Raw genomic sequence first — 24,507 nt, 5'->3', positions numbered from 1 at the left:
TTTAAAAAAATCTGTTGTTCCTTCAGGAAAAGAGCATCAATGAGGTTTCTTCCGATTGACAGAGACCCTGTGCATTGCCGATCTGATCTCCTGCCCTCACCACAAACTTTTATCTCATCGTCTTTCCCCCCTTCATCCCTCCTCCTCCTCCCAGGAGGACAAGGGTTTGGGACGTCTGCAGGAGCCTAGTCGTTTTCCCAGGGCAGTTCCGGAATTGCTTGCAAATGCAGGAAAGCCGTGACAGATTACAGGTGAAAATGGAGCAGACGGGTGAACAACTAGTTGAGGTCTTGAGGTTCCTGGGTTCCACAGTTTGGTGAAAGGCTTTGAGAAACTGCTGGACGAGGAGTCCTCAAGGGTCTTTGAGTCTAATTAGATGTTGTAGCTTTGACTGATCAACCGATCAGCTGGAAAACAATTCAAACATTGAATTTTTTTTTTTTCACTCTCCCTGGTCTTTCAACCTTTCCAAGCTCCTCCAGCAACATCTTGATCCTACTGAGAAGCTGGTGAGTCTTATAAATTGTGTGTGTGTGTGTGTGTGTGTGTGTGTATACATATGTATATGTATATGTATATACATATATATATACATGTATAAATTATATAAATGTACCCATTTTAAAGCTTTGGGTTCGTCCTCCATCGGCCTGGGTCCTCCGAAGGACCCACCAGCTGACGGAGGCTGCAGACCCTGAATTGAGACAAGGGCTGTGTCTTCACCACCATTCCCTACTGCTGGCCAACCCCGGAAGTGACGTTTTTATAACATTAAGCTAACCATTACACAGCATTCCATATTTTACCTGAATTTTGGGGTTTTGGTTAAACATATATTGGATGTTGAAATAAGTAAAAACCCTCCAGTAAAAATGTAATATTTTCCGTGAAATTTGAGTACCTAAATTTATACGTTGTGTCTTTGCCAGTAGATGCCGCCATTTCAGCTGACTTCCCAGGATCCAAGGATGCTTTGCAGCAGCTCGCAAAGCATCCTGGGATACGGGAGGCTGTGAAGGACAGTAACGGTGCATCCTTTGAATTGGCTAAAAGGAGGACACATTTGAAGGGCGGATTTGGAGAATCCTCCGAATTTTAGTGAATTAGGACAGGCTTTTGCGCAGTGTTATGACATAACTGTCCTTCAAATGCAGGCATCGAAGGCTGCAGACCCTGAATTGAGACACACCCACAAAGTGCCTCGGAAAACAGGAAGTCACTCAGAAACAGACAGGGGCTGTCGGCTGGCTCCTGAAGGAAGCGTTCTTCGAGTACCCAGCCTAGAAGGACGGACCAAACCCCGCCTCCCCGGTCACCACTCGGGACGGTCTAGCCTTCGGCGTATTTCTTCGTTTCGTCACCGCCGTTCCCTCTGGCTGGGCAACCCCGGAAGTGACGTTTTTATAGCATCAAGCTAACCATTGGTTTGCCATCTAACGATGCCGTTGGATGATCAAATAAATAAAATCCTACGCTAAAAACTGGATACTTTATGTGAAACTTCAATATTTAAATTTATATGTCTTGTCTTTAACAGTACATGCCGCTAATTTCAGCTGACTTTCCAGGATCCTACGATGCTTTGCAGAAGCACGCAAAGCATCATGGGATACACAAGTATGCAAAGGATAGTAGCGGTGCATCCTTGGAATCGGCTAAAACGAGTGCGTATTTCGGAGTACGCATTTTGAGCGTCCTAAGCACCCTTGGGAATTGGGACAAGCCTTCGCGCAGTGCTATGACGCAACTTCCTTTCAAGGATGCAGACCCTGAATTGAGACACAGTAACTGCCACAAAGTGGCTCAGAAACAGACAGGAAGTGACTCAGCGACAGACCGGAAGTAGCTCAGAAACAGACAGGAAGTGGCTCACAGTGGATGTCCTTTTTATTAAGACGTGTTTGTGGCCTTTCGTCTTGTCATTGTTACAGACATTCAGAAGGGAACATTCTCCATGGCGATGTGCAAAAACAGCAAACAAGAGAAAAACCTTCTGCTGGCGACTGTCGCTCCTCCCGTCCCGAGACATTAACACTTTTAAATCTTTCATTTTTTTGTTTCATGAGCTTTTCCTTCTTTTTTTTTTGAGTTCTTCCAAAACACAGAAACAACAAGCTCAGCAAACTGCAAAAAAAAAACTTTCTCCTCTCTTTTTTTCTCAGAGAACATGATGAAGATGGAAACTTTTGAAAACTTGTCCACCAACGTGGGGGTGAAGGAAGGTGGTAGTAGGGGGAGGGACTTGCGTTTCTCCGGCCAATCAGATGAAGGCTCTCAGCTCAACAGGTGCAGGACCGTCCAAGAAGTCAGTGGGTTTGTCTGAACTCAGTGTGTCGCTCGTATGCTATCCTTCATTTCCTTCCTGTAAATTATCCACATTTCAAACGTAAAAAAAAAAAAAATTCTCCTGAAGACAAAAACAGCAACAGATTGTAAAAAATTAATTTGAATTAAAAAAAACAAAACAAAATAAATCGCAGCTGGTGCCAAAAGCCGCAAACAAGCCTCCATTCATAAAAGTGCCCTTCAGTGAAAAACTCCCTGGGTTGGGTTTGGAACCAGCAACACGATGGCACACAAAGACACCAAGGCCAATACACACACACACACACACACACACACACACACACACACACACACACACAGCCAAGTCGATTCGACTGAAACTTTTCACAGCAGCAACGTCCATCAATGCACAACAATCCACCCCCATCTCCTCTACCCTCACTCACCCCCCCTCCCCCATCTTCTCCGTCTCCCACACCCTTTACCCCTCCTCCAGTTTCTCCCAGGAGAGTAAAACACAGTGATGTGGTCGGGAAAAGTGTTCGGAAAACAACTGGATCGTTCAATTTTTCACGCTTGTCCTTGGGGGAAAACAATAAAAAAAAAAAAGTATTCTGCCTCGATCAAGTTACAGGTCTCAGTTTGAACTGTCGGCGCTGGAAATTGAGTGAGTGTTTTTGAAAAACTCTCAAGCCTCCATTTCCTCCTCGTTCAGGTTCTGCTGTTGGTGATGATCACATCACCAAAATAAATAAATAAAAATTCCTGAAACACCTTTGTCCAGTGCCCTCGTCCACACCATGTTTTCACATTTTTTTTTTTTTTTTTTTAGACTGATTGAGCAGTACCTGCCGTAGCCAGGAGGGGGCAGCAGAGCAGCTGAAGAAGACTTGACTGGAGCTAAAATTGTCCGACTGAGTCTATTTTTGATATCTGACTTTTGATCTGGACCATTTAAATGGAAAGAGTTCACTGGCTGCTACTCTCGACTGTGTGCGGCTCCCTCTAATGGACATAGGAAGAGGCTGCAAAGTAAAAGTATCACACTGTTGCTGTGAAAGTAATACTTCAAGACTGTGAGGTAGACACTTGAACCGTACGAGACTACGGTTGATTTTGAATTTTTTTTGTTTTTGTCGCAGCAGCATTGAGACCACAGAAGAAAAACGACCAATCAAACGCTTTCACACACACGTGCAAATAAACTGTGTTTTTCTTTGGGCTCGGAGATGTTACTAAGTTTTTTTTTTTACTCAAAAGGTTAAAAAGGTCCAAAAGTTCCCGGTCACAAGTCAGCTATCAGCTAACTCGCTAACTCGCTAACTCGCTAACTAGCCGTAACTAACTAATTGACTAACTAACTAACTAATTCGGACTTACTCTACATCTTCTTCTCTTTTGTTGGAGTTTGTTTGGCTTGTTGCTCCCATAAAAAGAAGAAAAAAAAAAGTCAGTTAATATCAAATTATAAAAAATTTAAAAAAAAATTAAAATGCAGGAAAATGAGTGTAAACAAACCAGACTGTTAGCTGTGTAGTAGCACCGTGAGGCGTTTGGCTAATTGGACAGCCAGCAGTCAGCTGTTGCTGCTGCTGTGCGACCAGATAATTCTTCCCCCAACGTTAGCAAAGTGTGCACATCCCTCAGTATGCTTCCGCCAAAAAACTAGTACCCAACATTTTTTTTAAATGCATCAAAATGAAATTGGTGGGATTTTTTTTTTTTTTGGGGGGGGGGGTCATCACATTATTTTAGGTTGTGTGTGTGTGTGTGTGTGTGTGTGTGTGTGTGTTATGACAGTGTTTTGGATGACAAGAGTTCATCAGTCTTCAGTTCCTCCAGATGGAGATGAAACATTACTAAGTTTAAACTGGTCACTGTGTTTTTCTTTCTGCTTGTGTGTGTGTCTTGCAGTTTCCCTGAAGGCATCGCTGAGAACATTGAGCGCAGCGGCGTCATTTATCCGGCCGTCCCAGTTGTACGCCACCTCCAGCTACTTGAAGTTCTCTCGTTCTAATGAAAAGGGACATTCTTGTTCCTCGTCTGTGTTTTGTCTATTCCTCTTTTCATTTCCCAGAGGCCGACTTCTTTTCTTTTCTTTGTTCAAATTATAAAATCGCTTTTTAAATTTCCCTCTCAAATAAAGGTCACCCCGCTGGTTCCTCATATGGAGTTAGAACACTGCTGAAAGTCATAAGAGCGAAAATCGTACTCATGAGCTTTTTTATAACCTGCATTTTCTGCTACCTGGCATGACTTTTTAACCTGAGAGGAAAAACCATGCTTGAGTGTTGGCAGATGATGTTCAAATGCTTTGTGTGAGAGCTGATAGTATGTGTTCTCCACGTGCGACAACCGTTTCAGCTGCTCGCGTACAAAACTTGCGTGAGTGAGTTTCTTTAAGAGGAGGATTCTGTCATTAGGGGGAGGCATGGCAATCTCCATTGTATACCAATGCGATTGGTTGAGTGACTTGGCCAATAGGGCAGCAAGATACAGCAACACCACTCTGAACAAAAGGGACAAACTACACAGGCCTGAATGGCTGTTCAATAAGAACTTTGAAAATGGTTGAATGTTTTTTTTTTCAAAATGTCACCCAGAATCGGTTTCATTCAATATGTTTGTCTGAGCATGATTCTTGTTTACTCTATTGTTGACATTAACGATGACCGAGTAAAACACGGATCATCGTTTGTCTGCGTGGTGTTGCCGTGTCTTGCTGTCGTATTGGCAAAGTCACTCATCCAAACCAATTGATATTGGGATACATTGGAGATTGGCATGCCACCCCTTACTGACAAAACCCTCCTCCCTCAATGACAAAATCTTCTTTGTACCAAAAACTCACTCGGGCAGAAAGGAACGTAACATTTGCCCACTGACTTGTTCTCCCACACCATATTCACCTATTAAAGTATACATCAATTAAATATGACGAACATAACATACAAGTCTATCATCTCATATTACGATATTGTTGCACGCTTCAGATTCTTGAGGGCGGGATTCAATTCAAAAATCTTGCATGCGATGAGCTGAAACCATTGTCGTGTGTAGAGAATCCATAGAATTTGTTTTCGCTTAGGGTTCTCTCAGATCAGCTTTTTACTTTAATTCCTTCTGATTTTCATTTATGTGCAGTTACTAAGGTTTTACTAATATATACCAATAAAAGGGCAACTGCCTTGGCGTTAATGATCTCCACAAACACCAAGCCCAGCTTCTTTCAGTTGTCTACGATGATGGAGTTGATTTTGCCCATTTTTATACCAATATAAAAATCATACATTTACTCACTGGACCTTTTACCCTTATTTAAGGACGACTTTTGGGTGACTGAAAACCTTCACAGATATATTTCCCTAGTCGTTGGCCCCCCTTCCCCTCCCCCACCTCCTCGGCTCAGCACTGGAAGTTGCAGACGAGCAGGACGATCCTCTTGTACTCCTTCCTGAAGTTGTGGTTGAGGGCGCCGTAGACAACGGCATTGAGGCAGCTGTTGAAGTACGCCATGAAGTAGCTGGCGGTGAAGAGCCACTCGGGGATGGCCTGGCTCAGGCGTGGGTCCAGCGCCACCGCCAGGCCGATGAGGTTGAGTGGTGCCCAGCACACGGCGAAGAGCACAAAGACCACGAACATGGTGAGGAAGTTGCGCAGGTCGTGAGGCCGCACGTCGGGCCGGCGCCGGCCCCCGCACCCCCGCCGGCCCGCCAAGTCAGGCTTGACGCGGCGCCGCACGCGCACCACCAGCATCCAGATGCGCAGGTAGCAGTAGGTGACAATGGCGATGGGCAGCACAAAGTGCACCAACACCACGGCAATGGTGTACAGCGAGCTGGCCGACTGGGCGAAGGTGCAGGAGTAGACACGAGGGTCGTACTGCAGCGACTCCATGAACCAGTTGGGCACGATGGCGAGCAGCGTGAGCGCCCACACCAGCAGCACGTAGCCGCCCGTGTTGGCGGCGGAGAAGAGGCGGTCGTAGCGCAGGCTGTGGCAGATGTAGCAGTAGCGGTTGATGGCGATGCCGGTGATGTTGAAGATGGAGCCGATGACACTCAGGCCCATCAGGAAGCCGCTCAGCTGGCAGTGCAGGTAGCCGGCCGGCCAGCCACCATGGAAGATGGCCGCCAGTACCAGTGGGTAGGGGTAGAGCGCCACCAGCAGGTCAGCCAGCGCCAGGCTCACCACGAAGGCGTTCCCTGCGGGGAGGAAAAGGGGGGTTGACACACAACACACAAACGAGTCAAATCCAGATTTTAATTTCCTCATCGTTTCAACGACAACATCTGGGAAGTGAATCTGTGGCTGTTTTATTTACTCATTCATTCATTCATTCTTTCAACAGGGACAATTCTGTCAAACATGGTTACAAGCTTGCAGCTGATGTGATGAATTGTAGAGTTTGTAATGGCAATTTTCTATTATTCCTTAGTATTTAAGTAATTCCACTCTTGCCATGACATACACAAACAGACCCAAAACACAGAAGGTTTACTTGTTTTTATTGAAGAAAGTCCAAATAATATGACATACCAGATCTTGTCCATGATTACACTTCCTGCCAAAGTGGACTCCACAACTTCCTTTCACCTATGCCCAACATATACAGTATCCTGTCTCCAATCGCTGCCACTTTGTGTCAGAAATAATAATGAACGCTAAACTCCAAAAAAAGAAGAACAATAATGTAGTAATACTAAGCCTAAATCAAACGGCTTCTACAGTTTGTCGCTAATGCTAATTCTGGACTCTGGTCCTCGGGCTTCAGTGTAGTTGCTGTTTATTTGATCACGATACCAGAATTTCAGTAGTCGATAACAATACCTGTGAATTTCCACGATTCTTGATACTAATTCGATAACACAAAAAAATATTAAAAACAAACAGAGCCCACGTACTTTTAAATTCAGTGCTTTATTGGAAACTGTTTGAAACATCACTGTGGTTCAACATCTTTTTGTACAGAATTTAAACTGCAGTACCAGCTGCTATTTGCCAAAGGATAACTATACATTCAAAAAATAACAGCAGTGGCCAATTTTGTTCTTCTTATAAATATGCAAATAAATAACAAAAGAACAGTGGCCCGATCTCATAAAATTAAAACCTCTAATACCAGCTTGCAACATCCATAACAGCGTCAGTGATTTTTGGCTGTGTTAGTGTTTGATTTTCCTCCTGCATCTCCTGGTATGGATCACACTGATACTGTAAAGGAAAAAAAACAAAACAACTTTTAGTTTAAATAACATAATTACATTACGTTAAACATGTATTACCTTGACGGAGCGACTGAGAGAAAGAGTAGAAGCCTGAGCGGCTGCTCCCCAGCTGGCTCTCAAGCCTGAAGGACGGAATGCAGGCACATTCGGGTTAGCGTAACGTGACACCCAGTGATAGTAAACGGAAAGTCACTCACCTTGAATTCTCTAAACAAGTCGGGGTGCCGGTCTTTGAGATGTTTGGCCAGGTTTGACGTGCTTTTTCCTTTCGTTTGAAAACTTCTGAGGTACTGATTGCATGTTGGCTTGTTTGAATTTAGCATTGCTTCATCTTCACCCGCCTCGAATACAGAATATTTCCGCACACGACTCTTTGGTTTTCTTCTTTAGCACTAACTGCTCTGCGCTCAATCAAAAAAAAATAAATAAATAAATAAAAAATAAAAAAAAAAATATAAATAAATATATGTATATGTATATATATATATATATATATATGTATATATATATATATATATATATATATATATATATATATATATATATATATACATATATATATATATATATATATACACACACACACACACACACATACATATATATATAGTACAACTCAATCATCTGATATTGGGATTTTCTCTCATGTTTCCATTCATAAATCAATTCTCGATTCTTCAAATGATTCTTGGTTGAAATATGTGTATGTTGTATTGCGCAAATAATTTCTGGCAAATTATGGCTTGAAAAACAGAATTTTGTTTTTTAAAAGCTACATCAACTAATTCCAACCATGTAAACACAAACTACTGCTAAGACAAAAGGTTCAACATTTATTTGTGCTTAGGTTGTGAAATGATGTTTTGTCCATACAAATTTCAACAAAATCAAACCTTTCGGCTAGGCCCTTTTCTTGCAGAAAGCTACAAAAATGAAAGTATACACAAATAACACAAATTAGTGTTTTGCATAATTTTTCTAGAATCGTAGAGTAAAATCGAGAATTGCGATTCTTTTGTGAATCGATTAACGTTGTTAATCAACTTTCCGAACTGCTGACGGAGGAATCATCCTACCAAAGTGTTTTCCTTCCGCCTCTTTTCCTAATGTCTCTGGATTTGCCCAAAACCTGACGCCTGCGTTGGAAACCGAAAATGTTGCTTTAATTTGCCAACACGTACATTTATCACCATCTGGCTCGCCGTTCCGTCTCAGTGACCGTAGATGGATGGATGACAGATCGCATTCACCCTCGCCCATCCATCTATGTAATGATCTGATCTTCCCATCCGTGATGAATGAATGAATGGACGGATGGAAGACAGATGAATCCGCGCATAGCATTGCCGGGAAAATACTACATCCAAGCCTGAAGCCTTTACTCATTAGCTGCTAAGCTAGCAGTCACCCTGTGGCAAACCAGGGGTTTCTGGAGAGGATCTGGGTTCAATTGTTGAGTTTTGTTGACTTTTTAAAAAGTCAAGATGTCCGTCAGAAAACAGATGAGACATCAAGGCTAAAGTGTGGGGGTTCACCTGCGGTGCAGCTAGGTTAGCAGATTAGCATCAGTAAAGGAGGTGAAGAATTAGGTCTTCCCTTCCTTATGAGTCACATGACTTGTCAGAACTTGATTGAAATGCTGAATCCTTCCAGTGGGCGAAGCTTCTCCTGCCTGCCGACCTGCAGCTTCACCGTGGTGCATTTCACCTGCTGCAGCTGTGGCTCCAATCAGACGAGAGCAGAGTGAACAAGCGCTTTGGATGTTTGGAGGCGGCAATGACACCCAGCGGTGGTGTATCATCACTTTACTGCCGCCTCCACCGCTGCTGTAATTGACACGTTTGACTGGATCCCTTAATCAAATTACACACAAGCTGGAGACCTGCAGAGCAGACTTGCAGTTGTGCAACTCCATCTTCATCACGTTGAGGCTTCACACTCGTCACGTTATCGTTATGGATGATGAGGGCATTTCTTCTTCTTCTATCTTCTTCTTCTCCTCCTCCTCCTTCTTCTTCTTTGTGCACTGCGGGAAGTATCCTCCGTGTGTCTCAGGGGTTTGGAGGGTCTTGCCCTCTGCTGTGCTTCTGTCTTTTTACGACTCCCAGAATTCCAATTCACTCGTAAAGACGGAGCTGTATCACCAATGAACCGGGAAGCAGGTGGGGGTGTTGAGGGGAAGGAGGGCTCAGTGGGGGTCGGAGGTTATGGGGGAGCTCCGTGATGGAGTGAGACATTAAGGCCATAAATTCTTATTAGAACTCCTCTCTCCCTCTCCCTCTCTCTGCGTGCGTGCGTGTGTGTGTGCGTGTGCGTGTGTGTGCGCGTGCGTTGCTCTGCTCTTCACCACAAACATGTTGCTATGTATCAGTTTGGACCACTGACTCTTTTCACCTCTTCAATATGTCTGTTTGAGTTACTGGCACATACAGGACAGACAGACAGACAGACAGACAGACAGACAGACAGACAGACAGATAGATAGATAGATTCTTTATCCACGACAGACGTCAGAAGGCTCTCGTCAGTCACCTCTTCATTCTGTAACTTTTACTCACTTTGCTTCTGTCAAGGTCTGTTGAACGTTCAGGCACTCACTGTGTGTGTGTGTGTGTGTGTGTGTGTGTGCTAGAGAGAGAGAGAGAGAGAGAGGGAGAGAGAGAGATACTCTATTGTTGGAATACAAAGGGAAACTCGCCGAAGGAGAAAAAGAGAAGCATAAAGTTGGAGTTAGAACTCATGACTCATCACTTGTGACTCATCTCTGGGCTGACACCTCCTCTTCCTCCTCCTCAGTCTCTTCTGCCTCCTCCTCCTCCACCTCTCCCACCACCCTCTCCTCCCCTTTCTCTCCTCCTCCTCCCCTTCCTCATCCTCCTCATCCTCTTCCTCCTCCTCCGCGGGTCGATCAGAAGGTCGAGGTCAGAGTCACCCACTGATGCTCTTCAAACATCGTGCACACGTTTTTCACTCGGTCTTAATAGTTTTTCTTTCTTTTCTGTCTCTTCTATCCTTTAAACACTCTGTGGTGAAATAAACAAATCTGTGGTGGGCGGAGCTTCGCGCCGAGGCAAGAGATGACTTTCCAGACAACGACAGAAGGAAGTGACCCTAACGCTTGCAGCATCGCCTGCTAAAGCAGGAAAGCCAACCGGCCAGAGTGCCACCTAGTAGACTGACTGGAACACCGACGTTCCAGTTTGCGTCTGCTCTACTGTCATTTGCCAGAGTGGCAGTTCAGGCCCCGCTCCACTGGGTGATGCATACGACCTGCAGTGCGTCGCCTAGTGGTGGAACTATGTCAGAGTTGGGGCCAATTCCAACTCCTCCCTTAACCCTCAATCTCAACCCTCGCCCTTAACCCTCAATCTTTGGCCCTCAAAAATAAGTGTAAGGGCTTAGAAATGGGACACCCATTAAGTGCAGTTACGTCTTCAGACTGTGGGGGGCGGCCTTACGCCAAAGCTACGTCCAGTCTGTCCTGAAGACGACGACGACGAAGAAGAAGGAGAAGAAGAAAAAGACGACGAAAAAGGAAGAAGTCCTCCGTCGCTAAACAACGATGTATACAAGTAACGTGAAGCCGGGACTGCTGGTCCGGCTGACAAACATCTCATTTTTGAGACTGAGGGTTGAGATTGAGTGTTAAGGGAGGAATTGGAATTCACCCTTGGTCTCGAAGACAACATGTGATTGTATTGCAGTCGTGTGTGAAGATTGTCGGGTTTGTGTTTTGTCTGCCACACAAATGGTGCTCGAAACCTTTTTGGGCCATTATCAGCAACATCTATTATGGCTAATTTTAACCAGGCTTAAAAAAAGATAAAAGAAAAAAAAAGCACCCCTTTATAGACAGAAATAAAGGAAATGCCGTCAGGAAAAGTGTGTTCTGTCAGCAGAACATCAGTGCTTCTTCCGCTGGGAGCCAGCGGAGCTGATTAGCCGCTGATCGATGGCTGCTTGCTGCAAATTAGTGACTTAGCGCCGTAAGAAAATAGGACAATGATAAACAGCAACCAGGTCGCCGCAGGGAAACGACAAAAACAACAAAAACAAGCAGCCTCTCCGGACTCTTTACCGTCTTCACACTGGTATTTAAGCTACGAAGCTGCACAATTAGCATCAAACTTTTTATTTAAAAAAAATGCTCAACTCAAGCGGGAGGTGCAGCTAAGTCAGCCGTAGCAACCTGTAGCAGTCCGTCAGCAGCCAATCAGTCCTCCTAATTTCCATACACATTGTCTGAGGTCAGTTTGTCAACCACAATCACACAAAATTGATTTCATATTTCCTCGCACAGACGCAGCTTCAGCTTTTTCCTTCTGATTTTTTTTCCCGCAAGCGTAAAAAGTTGCTTGATTGGGGGGGCGACAACCCAAGGAGCAGCTCCATCCACAAGGTGACGACTTCTCCCATTCAATCAATTAGAGCTTCTTCTTCTTCCTCTTCTACTGAGTGGAAGGAGTGTGAGTGGAAGAGAGAGATTTTTTTTTTTTCTATTTTTCACACTTTGGTGATTTGTTTCATGTATTAGTGTATTGTAGTGTGAGTTAGTTAATTTTCAGTGTTTGATTTTTGCGTGTGTTTTGAAGCCAGACGTCGTCTGGTTGAAAAGAGGAGACCAGGTATGCTGTCATGGCGCCTGCAGGGTTCTCCTCGTCGAGAATAAACGGCATTAAGCTTGGTGCCAGCTCCTCTTTTAGCGTGGAGGACGTGGCTTTGGATGTCAGGAAGCAGATGGGACACAGCTCGGTCAAATCGGCAGCTTCCTGGTTCAAAAACTGTCCCGCTCACAAATGTTTTACCAAAGAGCGCATATTAGCATTTTAATTCTACTATGATTTTAGATAAAGGTTTTTAAGAATTTTTTAAAGTGTTTCTGGTGTGGTTTTAAAAATCAAATAACTGATTTTAGTAGTCTTAGTCACTGGTGGGACCATGGGAAACAAAATCGAAGACACATTGAAGTCCTCAACTCCAAAAAAATGGCCTTAACCAGCCTGCTGGACTCAAGGGTACAGGGGGCGCTGTTCCAGTCCCAGGTCCAGAACATCACAGAGATGGATGCTCCCTCTGGCTACTTCTTCAGCCTGGAGAAGAAGAATGGACAACACAAGGCCATCCACTGCCTGCTGTTGGACACCGGGCAGCAGCTGACTGAGCCGGCCTTTCTTCGCAGCCCTCTACTCGTCAGAATACAGAGAGAACGTCGAGGTGGAGGAGGACTTTTTCAGAACTCTACCACAAGTGTCAGCTGATACCAATGCCCAGCTGGACCGCCCTCTCCAGCTGGAGGAACTAAAGGCTGGGGCAAAGAGCTCCAGACATTGACAGACTCACCGTCAAATTCTATAAAGAGTACTGGGACCTGTTCCAGGTTCTGAACCAAAGTCTGGCCACCGGATCCCTGCCTCTCTCCTGCCAGGAAGGGAAACTTACAGGAGATCAAGAACTGGCACCCGGTGTCCCTTCTGTGTGTGGATTATAAAATCCTGTCAAAGACGTTGGCCTCCAGACTGAGAGGAGCAATGGAGCAGGTCATCCAGCAGGACCAGACCTACTGTGTACCCTGCAGGTCCAAGGTAGACAACGTCTACCTAATGTGGAATGTTTTGGAGGTCTCCAGCTCATTGGGCAGTGATGCTGGTTTCATTTCGCTAGACCAGGAAAAGGCTTTTGACCGGGCTGAACACAGCTTCCTCTGGAAAGCCATGAGGAGCTTTGGGTTCAGCCCTGGCTTCATTGCCATGATCCATGTGTTGTATTGTGATTGAGAGTCCACTGAAATTCAATGGCGGTTTGTGTGCTCCCTTCAGGGTGCAGAGGGGCACCCAGCAGGGCTGTGCCCTGTCTGCCCATGCGCTCTCCCTTGAACCTCTACTTTCTAAAATATGTTTTAATATTAATGGATTGTTTTAACCTGGTTTTAATAGCAACATTGTTTTATCTGCATACACGGACGATGCAATTGTTTTCGTAAAAACCCAAAACGATATTTTAACCATTTCAACTGAAAAATGTAAATAAATTGGAATAAAGTGAAGCAATTGCTGTTGGGAAGTGGACAAAGTTTCAAACATAAAGAGCAGTTTGCGCTTGGACTGATAGACTGGGAGACGCTACACCTCACTGGAGGATCCTGTACAAGCTGCCACAGAAAATAAGAAGGGGAGATCTATCAGTGGCAGAATGGTGCAATTGCATCAAACGCTATTATTTCCGTCATCAACCCTGCTGTGTCCAACCAGTGCCCCTTCTGTAACTCCCAGGAAACATTTTCCCCCCATTTTTATTGATTGTAACAGACGACTCACTGCGTTTTTTTTTATTCTTTTAACCAATGTTTTTAGTTCTTTTAATGAAGATTTTACAATCACTAATTTTATTTTATTGTACGAGCTACAGCAGCAATATCAACTACAAAAAAAAAAACAACAACAAGAGAATGTGGCAACTTTTAAATGTTATTGTTGGGGAGGCAAAAATGGCTATTTAAATTTCAAGGAGAAACAGAATTGAAGGGTTTTTAAGTGCAGATGCAGCGATGGTGTGGTGCCGCAACCTCCGTTGCAGAATCCACTTGGAATTTTCTTTTTTTTGAAACAATGAACTACCTCAAGAGCTCCTCAGCAATCTGGTGCCATAAAAAACATTTTGTGTGCTATTTTAAACGATTAATATTTTTTTTTCTGATGCATTGAAAGATTGAATGTTTCTTTTTGGCTTTTTGGCTTGTGTTTTTTTTTTTTTTCATTACTATTCATTCATTATTGTAAATAATGTGTGGTTGTAAAAATCAAAAATGTTCTTCTTCATGGTGCTATAAAATATTCTGTGCATGAATTTAAATGACATTGAATTTTTTGAAGATTTTCTGAAAGATAAAACTTTGTACTAATTTAATGTATTTATTTTAGGGTCTGTATGTATGAGTGTGTATTTGTATCGTTTTAATCTGTGTGGTTCTATGTTTGTGAAAAATCTTTATTTTTTTGTAAGAAAAATTGTGCCTTGTATTTCAATGTAGTAAATATGTGGTTATGGTCTTCTTCTTCTTCTTCTTCCTCTTCTTCTGGTCCCCAAAGAGAAGGAAGGAAGAAGAGAGGAGAGGAGCAAGGAGGAAGGAGGAGGAATTCTGGGAGAAATTGAGAGCGGAAGGAGGAGGAGAGTGACGGCAATAAAGACAAGAGGAGAAGAAGATGGCGAGAAGGAGGTGAGGAGAATCCTGAGAGAAATGAATCACACGGGAAGGACGGGAAGGACAGGAAGGAGGATAGCGGCGGAATTGGAGGAGCGGGAGATGAATTGAGACGAGATGGGAGAACTGCTGAGATGGGACGAGTTTAAGGGGGGGGGGGGGGGAGAGAAGGTGGGAGGGTAGGGTGAATAAATGAGAGTGGAGGTGCCATTCATCCCACTTTTTTTACGGCTTGGCGTTCCCAACACTGGGATTCCGGGGATCCTCCAGATTGATGATGGACGGCAGGAAACGGATGAGACACCCTAGCCGTGACCGAGGCCTCCACCCTGATGAGCCTGAAGGGAGTGACGGGCGGCCGTGGCTCTTTGTCTGTTGATTAGTGCCGACACTGATCAGTCTTGATGACAAGCGGAGCGACGATGGCAGCGGATTGTGATTGGACGACGGTAGCAGCGAGCTGTCAGGAAGTCAACCATGATGAAGAGAATCGAGTCAGGAATTGGCCTTTGAAACACTTCCTGATGTGAGCAGGATTTGATTTCCATTGTATGATTGATTGATTGATTAAACCAAATCGAAGATCGAACCAAAGGCTTCGCCACTCACCTTGATCTTGAAAAATAAATAAATAATAAAGCTGCAAGCAGTGTTCAAGGGACTGAGCATGTCATGGCCGGCACCCGCCAAAGACCCTCGGCACCTATCCACCCCTTCTGACATGCAAATGGTTAAACTTATTAAAAAGTTTTATCCAATATTGAAAAACCAATGTATTGTCTGTCTAATACTAAAGCTTTAAGTCTCCAACATTTATGGTTCTTAAGTTTTGCGTTTTTTTAAAAATAGATATTTTTTGGAAGATGGAAAAACAACTGCAAAGGGAATGAAATGTAGGTCTTAGAGAACCGAATTTTGCAATTTTCTCTTTATTTCATGAAATTATTCACCAGCTTTGACCTGCATACAAAATTTAGTGAGATTCTGAGTAAGTACAAGAGGTCAAATGGAGGTCAATGCGCAAATAATAAATAAATGAATAAATAACAAATCAATCTGTTGCAGAGCTGGTCTTATCCCTGGCGCATGGCCTAATAAAGCTTAAAAAAAAAAGTTTAAAATTGTGGCCAAACTTCAAAACATTGACTAAGCACAATTTTTTTCTCTCCTCCCATTGTCCCAAAAGGACAGAAATTGAATAAAATCATTGTAAGTTATTTTAATTACTGGATGAACAACAGAAACGTGATCATGTGAAAGTGAATGTGGGAGGTATGAGATTCACAAACGTACCTTACTAATTCCTGCCGCCCTTGACCTGTGACCATTGACCTCTGACCTAACAAATTCAGTGACTCCGACTCGGCCTGACTTTTTGGGATTTTGACCCGGCAACCTGTTAGTTTTCCCAGCTGAGCTCCTCCTTCTCTCACTGTTTGGTTTTTCCACTCCTCTTTCCTTCTCTTGACGATCGATTTTCCTTGCTGATGTTTTTTTTTTGCCTTGAACACGAAGGTCATAAACGGCAAAAAAACAAGCCGTCAACGGCAACGTTAGAGGCAACAATTAGAGTCCTGATTGATTCTGTTTGGCTCCGTCCACTTGTCTGAATGCCCTTAAATTCTGACCTTATTTATGCGCCGTGGTGGCTGCGGCGGCTGTCAGATTTGCACATCAATCAGACTGGGTCACCGACTTCATGACCCCGCCATGTCTCTGAATGGCAGCCAAACGCTGAAAATCACCCAACTGTGCGCCTGCACACCAGTGCTCCCTAGTGTCCGGGAGGCCCGTCGCCTGTGTGCGAAATACAGGGGGGTACGGAAGAGGTGTTTTTTCAAAAAGCTAATTTTATATATATATATATATATATATATATATATATATATATATATATATATATATATACATATATATATATATATATATATATGTATGTATATATATATATATATATATATATATATATATATATATGTAAATATATATATATATATATATATATATATATATATGTATATATATTTTTTTTTTTTGTGCAGAGCAAGTAAATGTGAAAAAATCAATCATTTGATGTGATGCTTTTTAGGGTGAACGCCGACTTCCACAATGATGTCACTTTTTTTTTTCAAATTCAAATTTGGAAAGTGGAATGTTTTAAGACCGCGAGCTTCAGGCGCGCAGACTAGAGAGCTTCTGGCCTGGTAGCTTCTCAGTGCAGCAATCAGCTGGAGGAAACAAACATAGAAACCTGATCCATTTTGTTTCCCCTCTCATTCAGCAGGTTTGCAAAGTATTTAAAGGTTCAGGGAACTTTTCTTTTTGATTTATTCAAAAACTAACATGACACTGATAAGTGACTCAAGATTGCGCAGCACATGCAAAAATTCACTTGCTGTTTGCAGTAATAAGGGTGGTCATATTTGCATTACCGACAACCAGGACACTTGGTCTGGTGATGAGATACTCAAATGGTTTGAGTTTACTCTGTTGGTGCAGAAGTTTAGTCCAAAATATCCTTATATCTAAAGTATCTCTCCTCTGTGTAGGCAAAAACTGTTTTTTATTATTACTTTATAATAAAAAAAAGTTATTAAAGTTATTATTATCACTTTATATATATACATTTAGGCAGTGCGGTCACCCCAGTAATGATAACAATGCGCCTCCTCCTACCTGCTTTCCTGAGTTTCCTGTTCCTGAAGACGGACACGATGACGAGCAGGTTGCCGATCACATCCACCACGATGGTGGTGATGAGGACGCCGGCCAGCACCGTCACCACCCAGGGAAAGGACTGCTGCTGCGGCGGCGCCGCCGGCGGCGTAGCGTTGCGGGTCGCCAGGGTGGCCGCCAACACGGTGGGCTCAGCCCCCTCCAGGGGCATCAGCTGCGGGAGGTGCCGCGGGTCGACCAGCCGCAGCGGGTGGTGGTGGTGTTGGTGATGGTGGCGGTTTAGCATGGTGACGGCCGGCCGGGGGGTTGGTGGAAGGGTTGTGGTGGTGATGGTGGTCGTGGGGTTGGGGTATTAGGGGGGTCACTTCCGGCGGGGAGTGGAGCTCGTCTCGGTCATGACGTCTGTTGTTGTTTCTGAAGTAAAAGTCAGAGTTTTCCGGGAGGAATTGTTTTTTGTTCTTCTGATGGAGTGAGCAACGCGCGAGGGGGACACTCAGGAGAAGCGCGCGGTGCTTGAGGACGGGAAGCGCGTGAGGCTAAAGGGCGATAAGCGCGCCATGGCAGCGGGATCCAGTGAGGGGGAGCCCCGAACTGAGGGGGGTGGGGCGGGGAGCGGACTCAGGTGAGCCGACCGAGACCACCTGTGCGCGCCGTGGCACCGGGAGCACGCGCCCTTTTTTTTTTTTTTTTTTTTTTTTTTTTTTTACGCGTTACGGGTCCCCGCGCATGGCCTCACCGGGTCTGTTCGGTCGAACCCCTCAGCTGGTTCCTCCGGTGACGAGCGGCGCGTCGATATCTCTCATCCACGCGGTTCCGGTTCCGGTCCGCACAAGGAGGTGGCGCAACGGCATCAGCAGAAGCTTCCCGCCGGATCCTGCTAGTGAATCGGCTCCCGTTGATCAGCTTCATTCACACGATCCGCCGCCTGATTCATGATTCCCGACTCATTCACACTCACTCACAAGCCTCGCGCCGTCACGTGCGGGAGGCGATTCGCTCTCCGAGCGTCTCGGGGAAGCGCAATATGAGGCTCCGCCGCGCTCTCTCTCTCTCTCTCTCTCTCTCTCTCTCTCTCTCTCTCTCTCTCTCCCCCTCCTCTCACTCTTTGACTCTCTCCCTCATCTTACCCTCTGGCGTGTCAGTGTGCGCGCGTGCTTCCCGCCTCCTCCCGCCCACAGTGGCTCCGTCCCATTTTTTAATCATCCATTCATCGTTCTTGCTGCCCGTCATCGACCCCCCTCTCTCCCTCTCACTTTCTCTCTCTCCTCTGGATGCGCGTGTCTTCTCTGTTATCTCTCCACCTGTCCATTAACCGGAAGTGATGATTCGGGCTGTCTGGCGTGGTTTCTTGTGTGTGTGTGTGTGTGTGTGTGTGTGTGTGTGTGTGTGTGTGTGTGTGTGTGTGTGTGTGTGTGTGATGTCTTGATGTTTTGACAAACGACAAGTTACTCCAGCAAAGTGATGCTTCGTGGGTAACGACACAGGTTGAAGGATGTTGGATCTCAGCCAATCAAGTAGTGAGTGGTCTTGGTGAACAGAAGTACACCCGGTTAAACGTGTCTCAGTTGGCTGCAGAGCAGAGCCTGCTGAATGTCTTCTCATTGAGCCCATTCAAACAACCAACATTCATTCATACTGAGTTCATTAAAATAATGATCATAATAAACATGGTTCTGGCCAAATTGGCTAATGCTAATTGGAAGGAGGGCGAAGGATGATGAGGTGAAAAAAAAAAAAAAATACAGTAGAATGGGAAGAGGCGATAAGAATGGAGGGTATGGTGAAGACACAGATAGAAGAGAAGGAGAAAGTGGGGAGGGAGAAGAGGAGGAGGAGTTGAGCACGGGATGGTGGTAAAGGAGGGAAAGGACAAAGAGTAATGGATCAAGTGGAGGAGACGGTGGAGATAAGAGAGCAGAGGCGTAAAGGAGAAGAGGTCAGGATGAGACGGAGGGAGGAAGAGGAGTAGTTGGAAGAGGAGAAGGAGAGGAAGGACAAGAAGGGAGAAGAAGGAGATCAAGAAAGACGAGAACAATGGAAAGGAAAAGCTGGTGGGAATGAAAAATCATCATATAGACAATAACAAAAAAAAATAACAGTAAATACATTACAATGAGCTTGATACTAAAAACAATAAGACAAACAATGCTAACGCTTGAACTTGCACGGTTTCACAAAGTAGACTCTTTGCAGCAGGAATCTGCTGCTACTGCTGTCACAAACGTTGTGGACTGATGAAAGATGTTTTAAGCCCCTCGGAGTTGACTGTTAGAACGCCAACTCCCCTCCAGATGAGAACCACTATTGTTTTATACAAACTGGCTAGCTTTGCAGAATACTGCGTCGTTGCGAACCAGTTTGGAGAGCACAAATCCACAGTTAAAAAGTTTGTGTACAGGTTTTTCAAAGGAATGGTGTCTTCAGTTGTACACACGCTCATTATAGTGCCGCCCGTGGAGGAAGCTCGTGCCACTGCACGCTGGTTCCAGCAGAAAAACAGCGAATTTACCAAAAATAAAAACAAATCAGAAAACATCTTTTTGGTGTGCTTTCATTTACAAAGTCAAACTTCTAACTTACAAAAAATGTGAACAAAAAGGTAGAAATGTAAATACGAACAAAGACGTCTTTGTTCAGCGGTGCGCGCAAAGCCGGAGCCCTGCATTTCCTGCGCTACCTTTTTTAAAAAGGTCTCCGTTGCGCGTTTTCCGTCCATCCATGTATTTTAATATGTCCATCTCTTTTAGAAGAGAAAGAATCAGCCCGGTCTCATCCTCTCTCCAAAAGTGAATATTGTTTCTCCGATTTTTCCCGCCGTCTGTTTTGTCAGACGACGTAGTTCTGCGGTCATGAGTCGCGAGAGGGAGGCGTGATTGTCCAGTTAATAGTCCGACTAAGGCGTATACATGGCAGAGAAATTCAAATTCCAATCTCATTATCTGGGTGTCTCAGTCGGAGTTCTCCGATTCCAATTGGAGTTCTCAAACTCCGATCATAATCGGACTAAGGCAATAATTTGAATTTCTCTAGTGCCATGTAAACAAACGCACTGACTGTTTCTGCTGTTGCTGCTGTTGTTACTGGTTCAGCTATTGCTGTTGCTGTTGCTGTTGCTGTTGCTGCTGCTGTTGCTGCTGCTGTTGCTATTGCTGCTGTTGCAGCTGCTGCTGCTACTGCAGGCCGGTCCATGTGTCGTCCAGAATAAATAACCCATGTAGTATTGCGATGTTGTACGAGGCTGGTGGCCGTCCAACCCCCTTCCTCCCTCCCTCCATCCATGTGACAGCCCCCCTAAGGCCCCCGCCTCCCCCTGCCCTCGACACACACACACACAATCACCTGTTGTTTCCACTCCACACGCCGCTATAGGCGCACACGACAATAAGCACCAATTTTAGCCCCTATTAGGTATAGATGTACACCCTATAGATTTGAGCTTTTGGTGACCTTTGACCCCATCCTAGCGCCGTTCCTGCAGGATTGTCTAAATTTCTGTGTGCAAAAAAAGAAAGGAAAGGAGGGAAAAAAACAACAACAATGGCACCGCCGGCTTGGCCTCAGGTGATGAGCAGACACATGGATTACAAAACACACACACACACACACACACACACACACAGGCACGTGTATGCTGTAGCACTGTGACATTAGTCATTTAGTCATTCTACTATTTGCCAAACTGGGAAAATTAGAGTGATTGTGCTCCTGCGTGACACACACACACACACAAACACACACACTAACACATTATCAGATTTATTTAAATATATGTTAGTATTACTGATGTTTAAAATCTACATTTTTATTAGCATTCCCTCACCTTTGAACCACATGTATAATTTGAATTTGTATAATGAGACGTGCTGCGTGCATGTGTGTTTGTGTGTGCGTGCGTGCGTGCGTGTGTGTGTGTGTGTGTGTGTGTGTGTATGTGTTCCTGTGTACAGTGTGTCACTAGTTACACCTGCGAGCCTCCCGATCCCAGAACGAGAGAGTGCGAAGGTCTGGTGAATGCAGGAGGTGATGGAGATGACGCAGGCATGCGTGTCACCCACCGCCACACGCCCATGGAGTCAGAGGGTGGAGTCACGCCGCAGGGGACGTTTCCTAAATGTGAGTCGGGGGGGGGGAGCTGCAAAGTGATTGGCTGAAAGTGTATCTGTGTCACACTGAGAGCTGCTGAGCCTTATGTGGTGGGCGGAGTTTAACGACAGCTCGTGTCCCAAAGCCAGTCGGCGGTAGAGAAAAGCTTGTTAGACAGTTAGCTTATCACACACACACACACACACACACACACACACACACACACGCACATACACTAAGTGGATAAGGAGGACGACACCCAGGGTGCTGAAATAATTGAGACTGTCTGATGTCTTGTCAAATACAGCTCTCATCCTAACATCACAATTAGAATGATAAATTGAAAGAATCCCACAAATGGAGGAGCATGCACACGTGCACGCGCGCGCACGCACACACGCACACACATTGTCTGAACTGAAATCAGGGAAGTCCACTGCACGGGCATTTAATCTGGGCTGACAGGAGTGTGTGTGTTTGTGTGTGTGTGTGTGTGTGTGTGTGTGATGATTGCTTTTGTAGAAGAAAGACGTAATTACTGCGAGGTGGTATTGGACTGTCACGTGGGAGGATGGCTGGAGTGGCCATGTCAAAGGCTTCTAGCACTGCAAGGCTTTCAACGTATCTTCTTCATCATCATCATCGTCATTGTCGTCCTCATCATCGTAATCATCATCTTCATTGTCGCCGTCTTTATCATCATCATCATCATCATCATCATCATCATCATCATTATCATTATCGTCCTCTTCTTCATCACCATCAACATCATCGTCATCACGTCATCATCATCATCATCATCATCATCATCATCATTTCACAATGTATTAATAGGATTTTTAGAAGTGACACGTCTCGTCCTGAGAGCTGCTGAAACTGCTGTGTGGAAATGTTCTCATTGGTGACAGAGCAGGTGTTTGCTTCAGCCCTCAGGCTATCAGCCTTACGGAACAGGGTCAGACAAGTCAAGTCTGCTGGAAAACACTGATATTTTTGGTCTATGCAATATGTGAAAAATATTCAGTTTGTAAATGGTAGGCTAATCAAACAGTCTGGTTCCAGGAGCTGATCAACTCAATGGGTCAGTCTATCAGAACAGTTAGAGGAAGGCAGGTGATGTGCTCCAATCATTCATTGTCTTTAGGATTTGTTTGAACTGGTTTCTCTGACAAAAAACAGAAATAAAATAACAAAGAGTCATTATTCTAACATTCCAACAAAGGCTATATATTCCAAGCAATCAATCATTCTTTAAAATGGGAAATAAGGCATAGCTATCAAAACTTAAACGGGCAACACATATATCAGATGCGCTATAAATACACAGAAATGAAATGAACTCACATTTCAGGTACACGGTTCAAACAGTAATGATGTGACATCCAACATGAGGCCAACCAGCTCCTTTGTTCTCAGGAAGAGGGATGCAACACTGTTGAGCTGACTTCCTGCACAGAATCTGAGCTCCGCCCTTCCAGGAAGTAGTGGACGAAGGTAGAGGAAGGGGAAGGAAGAAGGTGCAAGGAGGAGGGGATTTTCCACAATATGAATATAAACACATATTCATAGGACAAGATTTGATTTGTTTCCTCTCAGCATCCAAGGCAGAAGCAGCAGTAGCACTGTACTTTTGCTGTAAATGTATGAAGAACAATGATTTCCTGAATCTTTCCTCTTCTAGTGGTAATCAAACAGAGCTTCCCAAAAGTGGTTGGAGATAAGTTTAGGGTTGGGGTTAGGGTTGGAGTAGCTATAAAAAAGAAAGATCAATCTTCTGGTATTAGTGCTTCAAGAGTTTTCATGTAGCTCGACACAGAAGAAAAGTGTATCTGAATACTGCATAGGATGGTTCAGTTCTTATAACAAGAAGAGTTGCACCTCTTGAATTCAGAACACCAGTTGGCCCATCATGGATCTTGAACTGCCAATTGTGGGATTTGAAGCTCTTTCTGTTGTTCTGTTGAGCTATTTGGCCGCTGTTAAAACCCTTCTGTTGGAAAACCTTTGCTGCTCTTCCACCTTCTTTAATGCAAAGATGTCATCCCTACGAGATTCAGGCAGATCTGAGTAAAAAAATGGGTGGGGTTGGAGTTAGTTGTTGAGGTTGAGTTGAGGTTGGGGTAATGATAAGGGTTGGGTTTGGGTTTGGGTTTGGGTTTAGGATTAGAATTGGAGTTGGGGTGGGAGGGTCAGGGTTGGCTTTGAGGTGAGGCTTCTGGTTAGGGTTGAAGTTAGAATTAGGGTTAAGGTTGGGTTTAGGGTTTGGTTTGGGGTTAAGGTTAAGTGTTCACTCCAACCCTTACCTGATTTTTGGAGTTTATCTTGTAAGAAGGGCGACACGGTGACGCAGTGGTTGGCAGAAGGTCGTGGGTTCGATTCTGGGCCTGAGACCTTTCTGTGTGGAGTTTGCATGTTCTCCCTGTGTCTGCGTGCGTTCTCTCCGGGTTCTCCGGCTTCCTCCCACACTCCAAAAACATGCATGTGAGGTCAATTGAACACTCTGAATTGTCCGGAGGTGCGCATGTGAGTGTGAATGGTTGTCTGTGTCTATGTGGCCCTGCGATGAACTGGCGACTTGTCCAGGGTGTCCCCTGCCTTCGCCCTATGACAGCTGGGAGAGGCTCCAGCAGACCCCCGTGACCCTGAATAGGAATAAGCGGGTAAAGAAAATGAATTAATGAATCTTGTAAGAATACATCAGCAACGAAATTGCATATTTGCCCCCATATTATTTACACACAGCACAGAGCTCATTGGGCAGGGTCAGGATCAGGCAGGATGACGCCGCTGACGGGGGCAGATAAGAGCCGCTTCTGTCATAATGAGAGCCGAGTGGCCTGCCGCTGTTCACACATTCTTTCATCTCGTCACACTAAGTGCTGTGAAAAATCTCACACAGTCAGACACGGCCGTCCAGTGCGTATCCGTGGGCACACACACACGCACCCGTCCATCGCCTCATTAACAGATGGGTTGGAGGATTCGGATGATTAGGCTTGCGTTCGGCGTTCCCCCAACTGTTTTACGTCACTCCTG

At 44.8% G+C, this 24,507-nt stretch overlaps 1 protein-coding gene across 1 annotated transcript; it reads right to left on the bottom strand.

Moving 5' to 3' along the window:
• Positions 1 to 5,691: 5,691 nt before the first annotated feature.
• Positions 5,692 to 17,721, bottom strand: mtnr1al (melatonin receptor type 1A like). Its single transcript, XM_076043444.1, has 2 exons — positions 17,389 to 17,721; positions 5,692 to 6,491 (listed from the first exon to the last, which is right to left on the bottom strand). The coding sequence occupies exons 1-2, from the start codon at positions 17,672 to 17,674 to the stop codon at positions 5,692 to 5,694; spliced, it is 1,086 nt and encodes a 361-aa protein (XP_075899559.1). The 5' UTR covers positions 17,675 to 17,721.
• Between the last annotated feature and the right edge of the window lie 6,786 nt (positions 17,722 to 24,507).

This window comes from Nelusetta ayraudi, unplaced genomic scaffold (genome assembly GCF_046127955.1).
Source record: "Nelusetta ayraudi isolate G7.1 ecotype Tasmania unplaced genomic scaffold, CSIRO-AGI_Nayr_v1 ptg000075l, whole genome shotgun sequence".
In the NCBI taxonomy this organism is placed as follows: Eukaryota; Metazoa; Chordata; class Actinopteri; order Tetraodontiformes; family Monacanthidae; genus Nelusetta; species Nelusetta ayraudi.
Note: the sequence above shows the minus strand (reverse complement) of the source record. Positions and strands in the feature narration are given on the sequence as shown.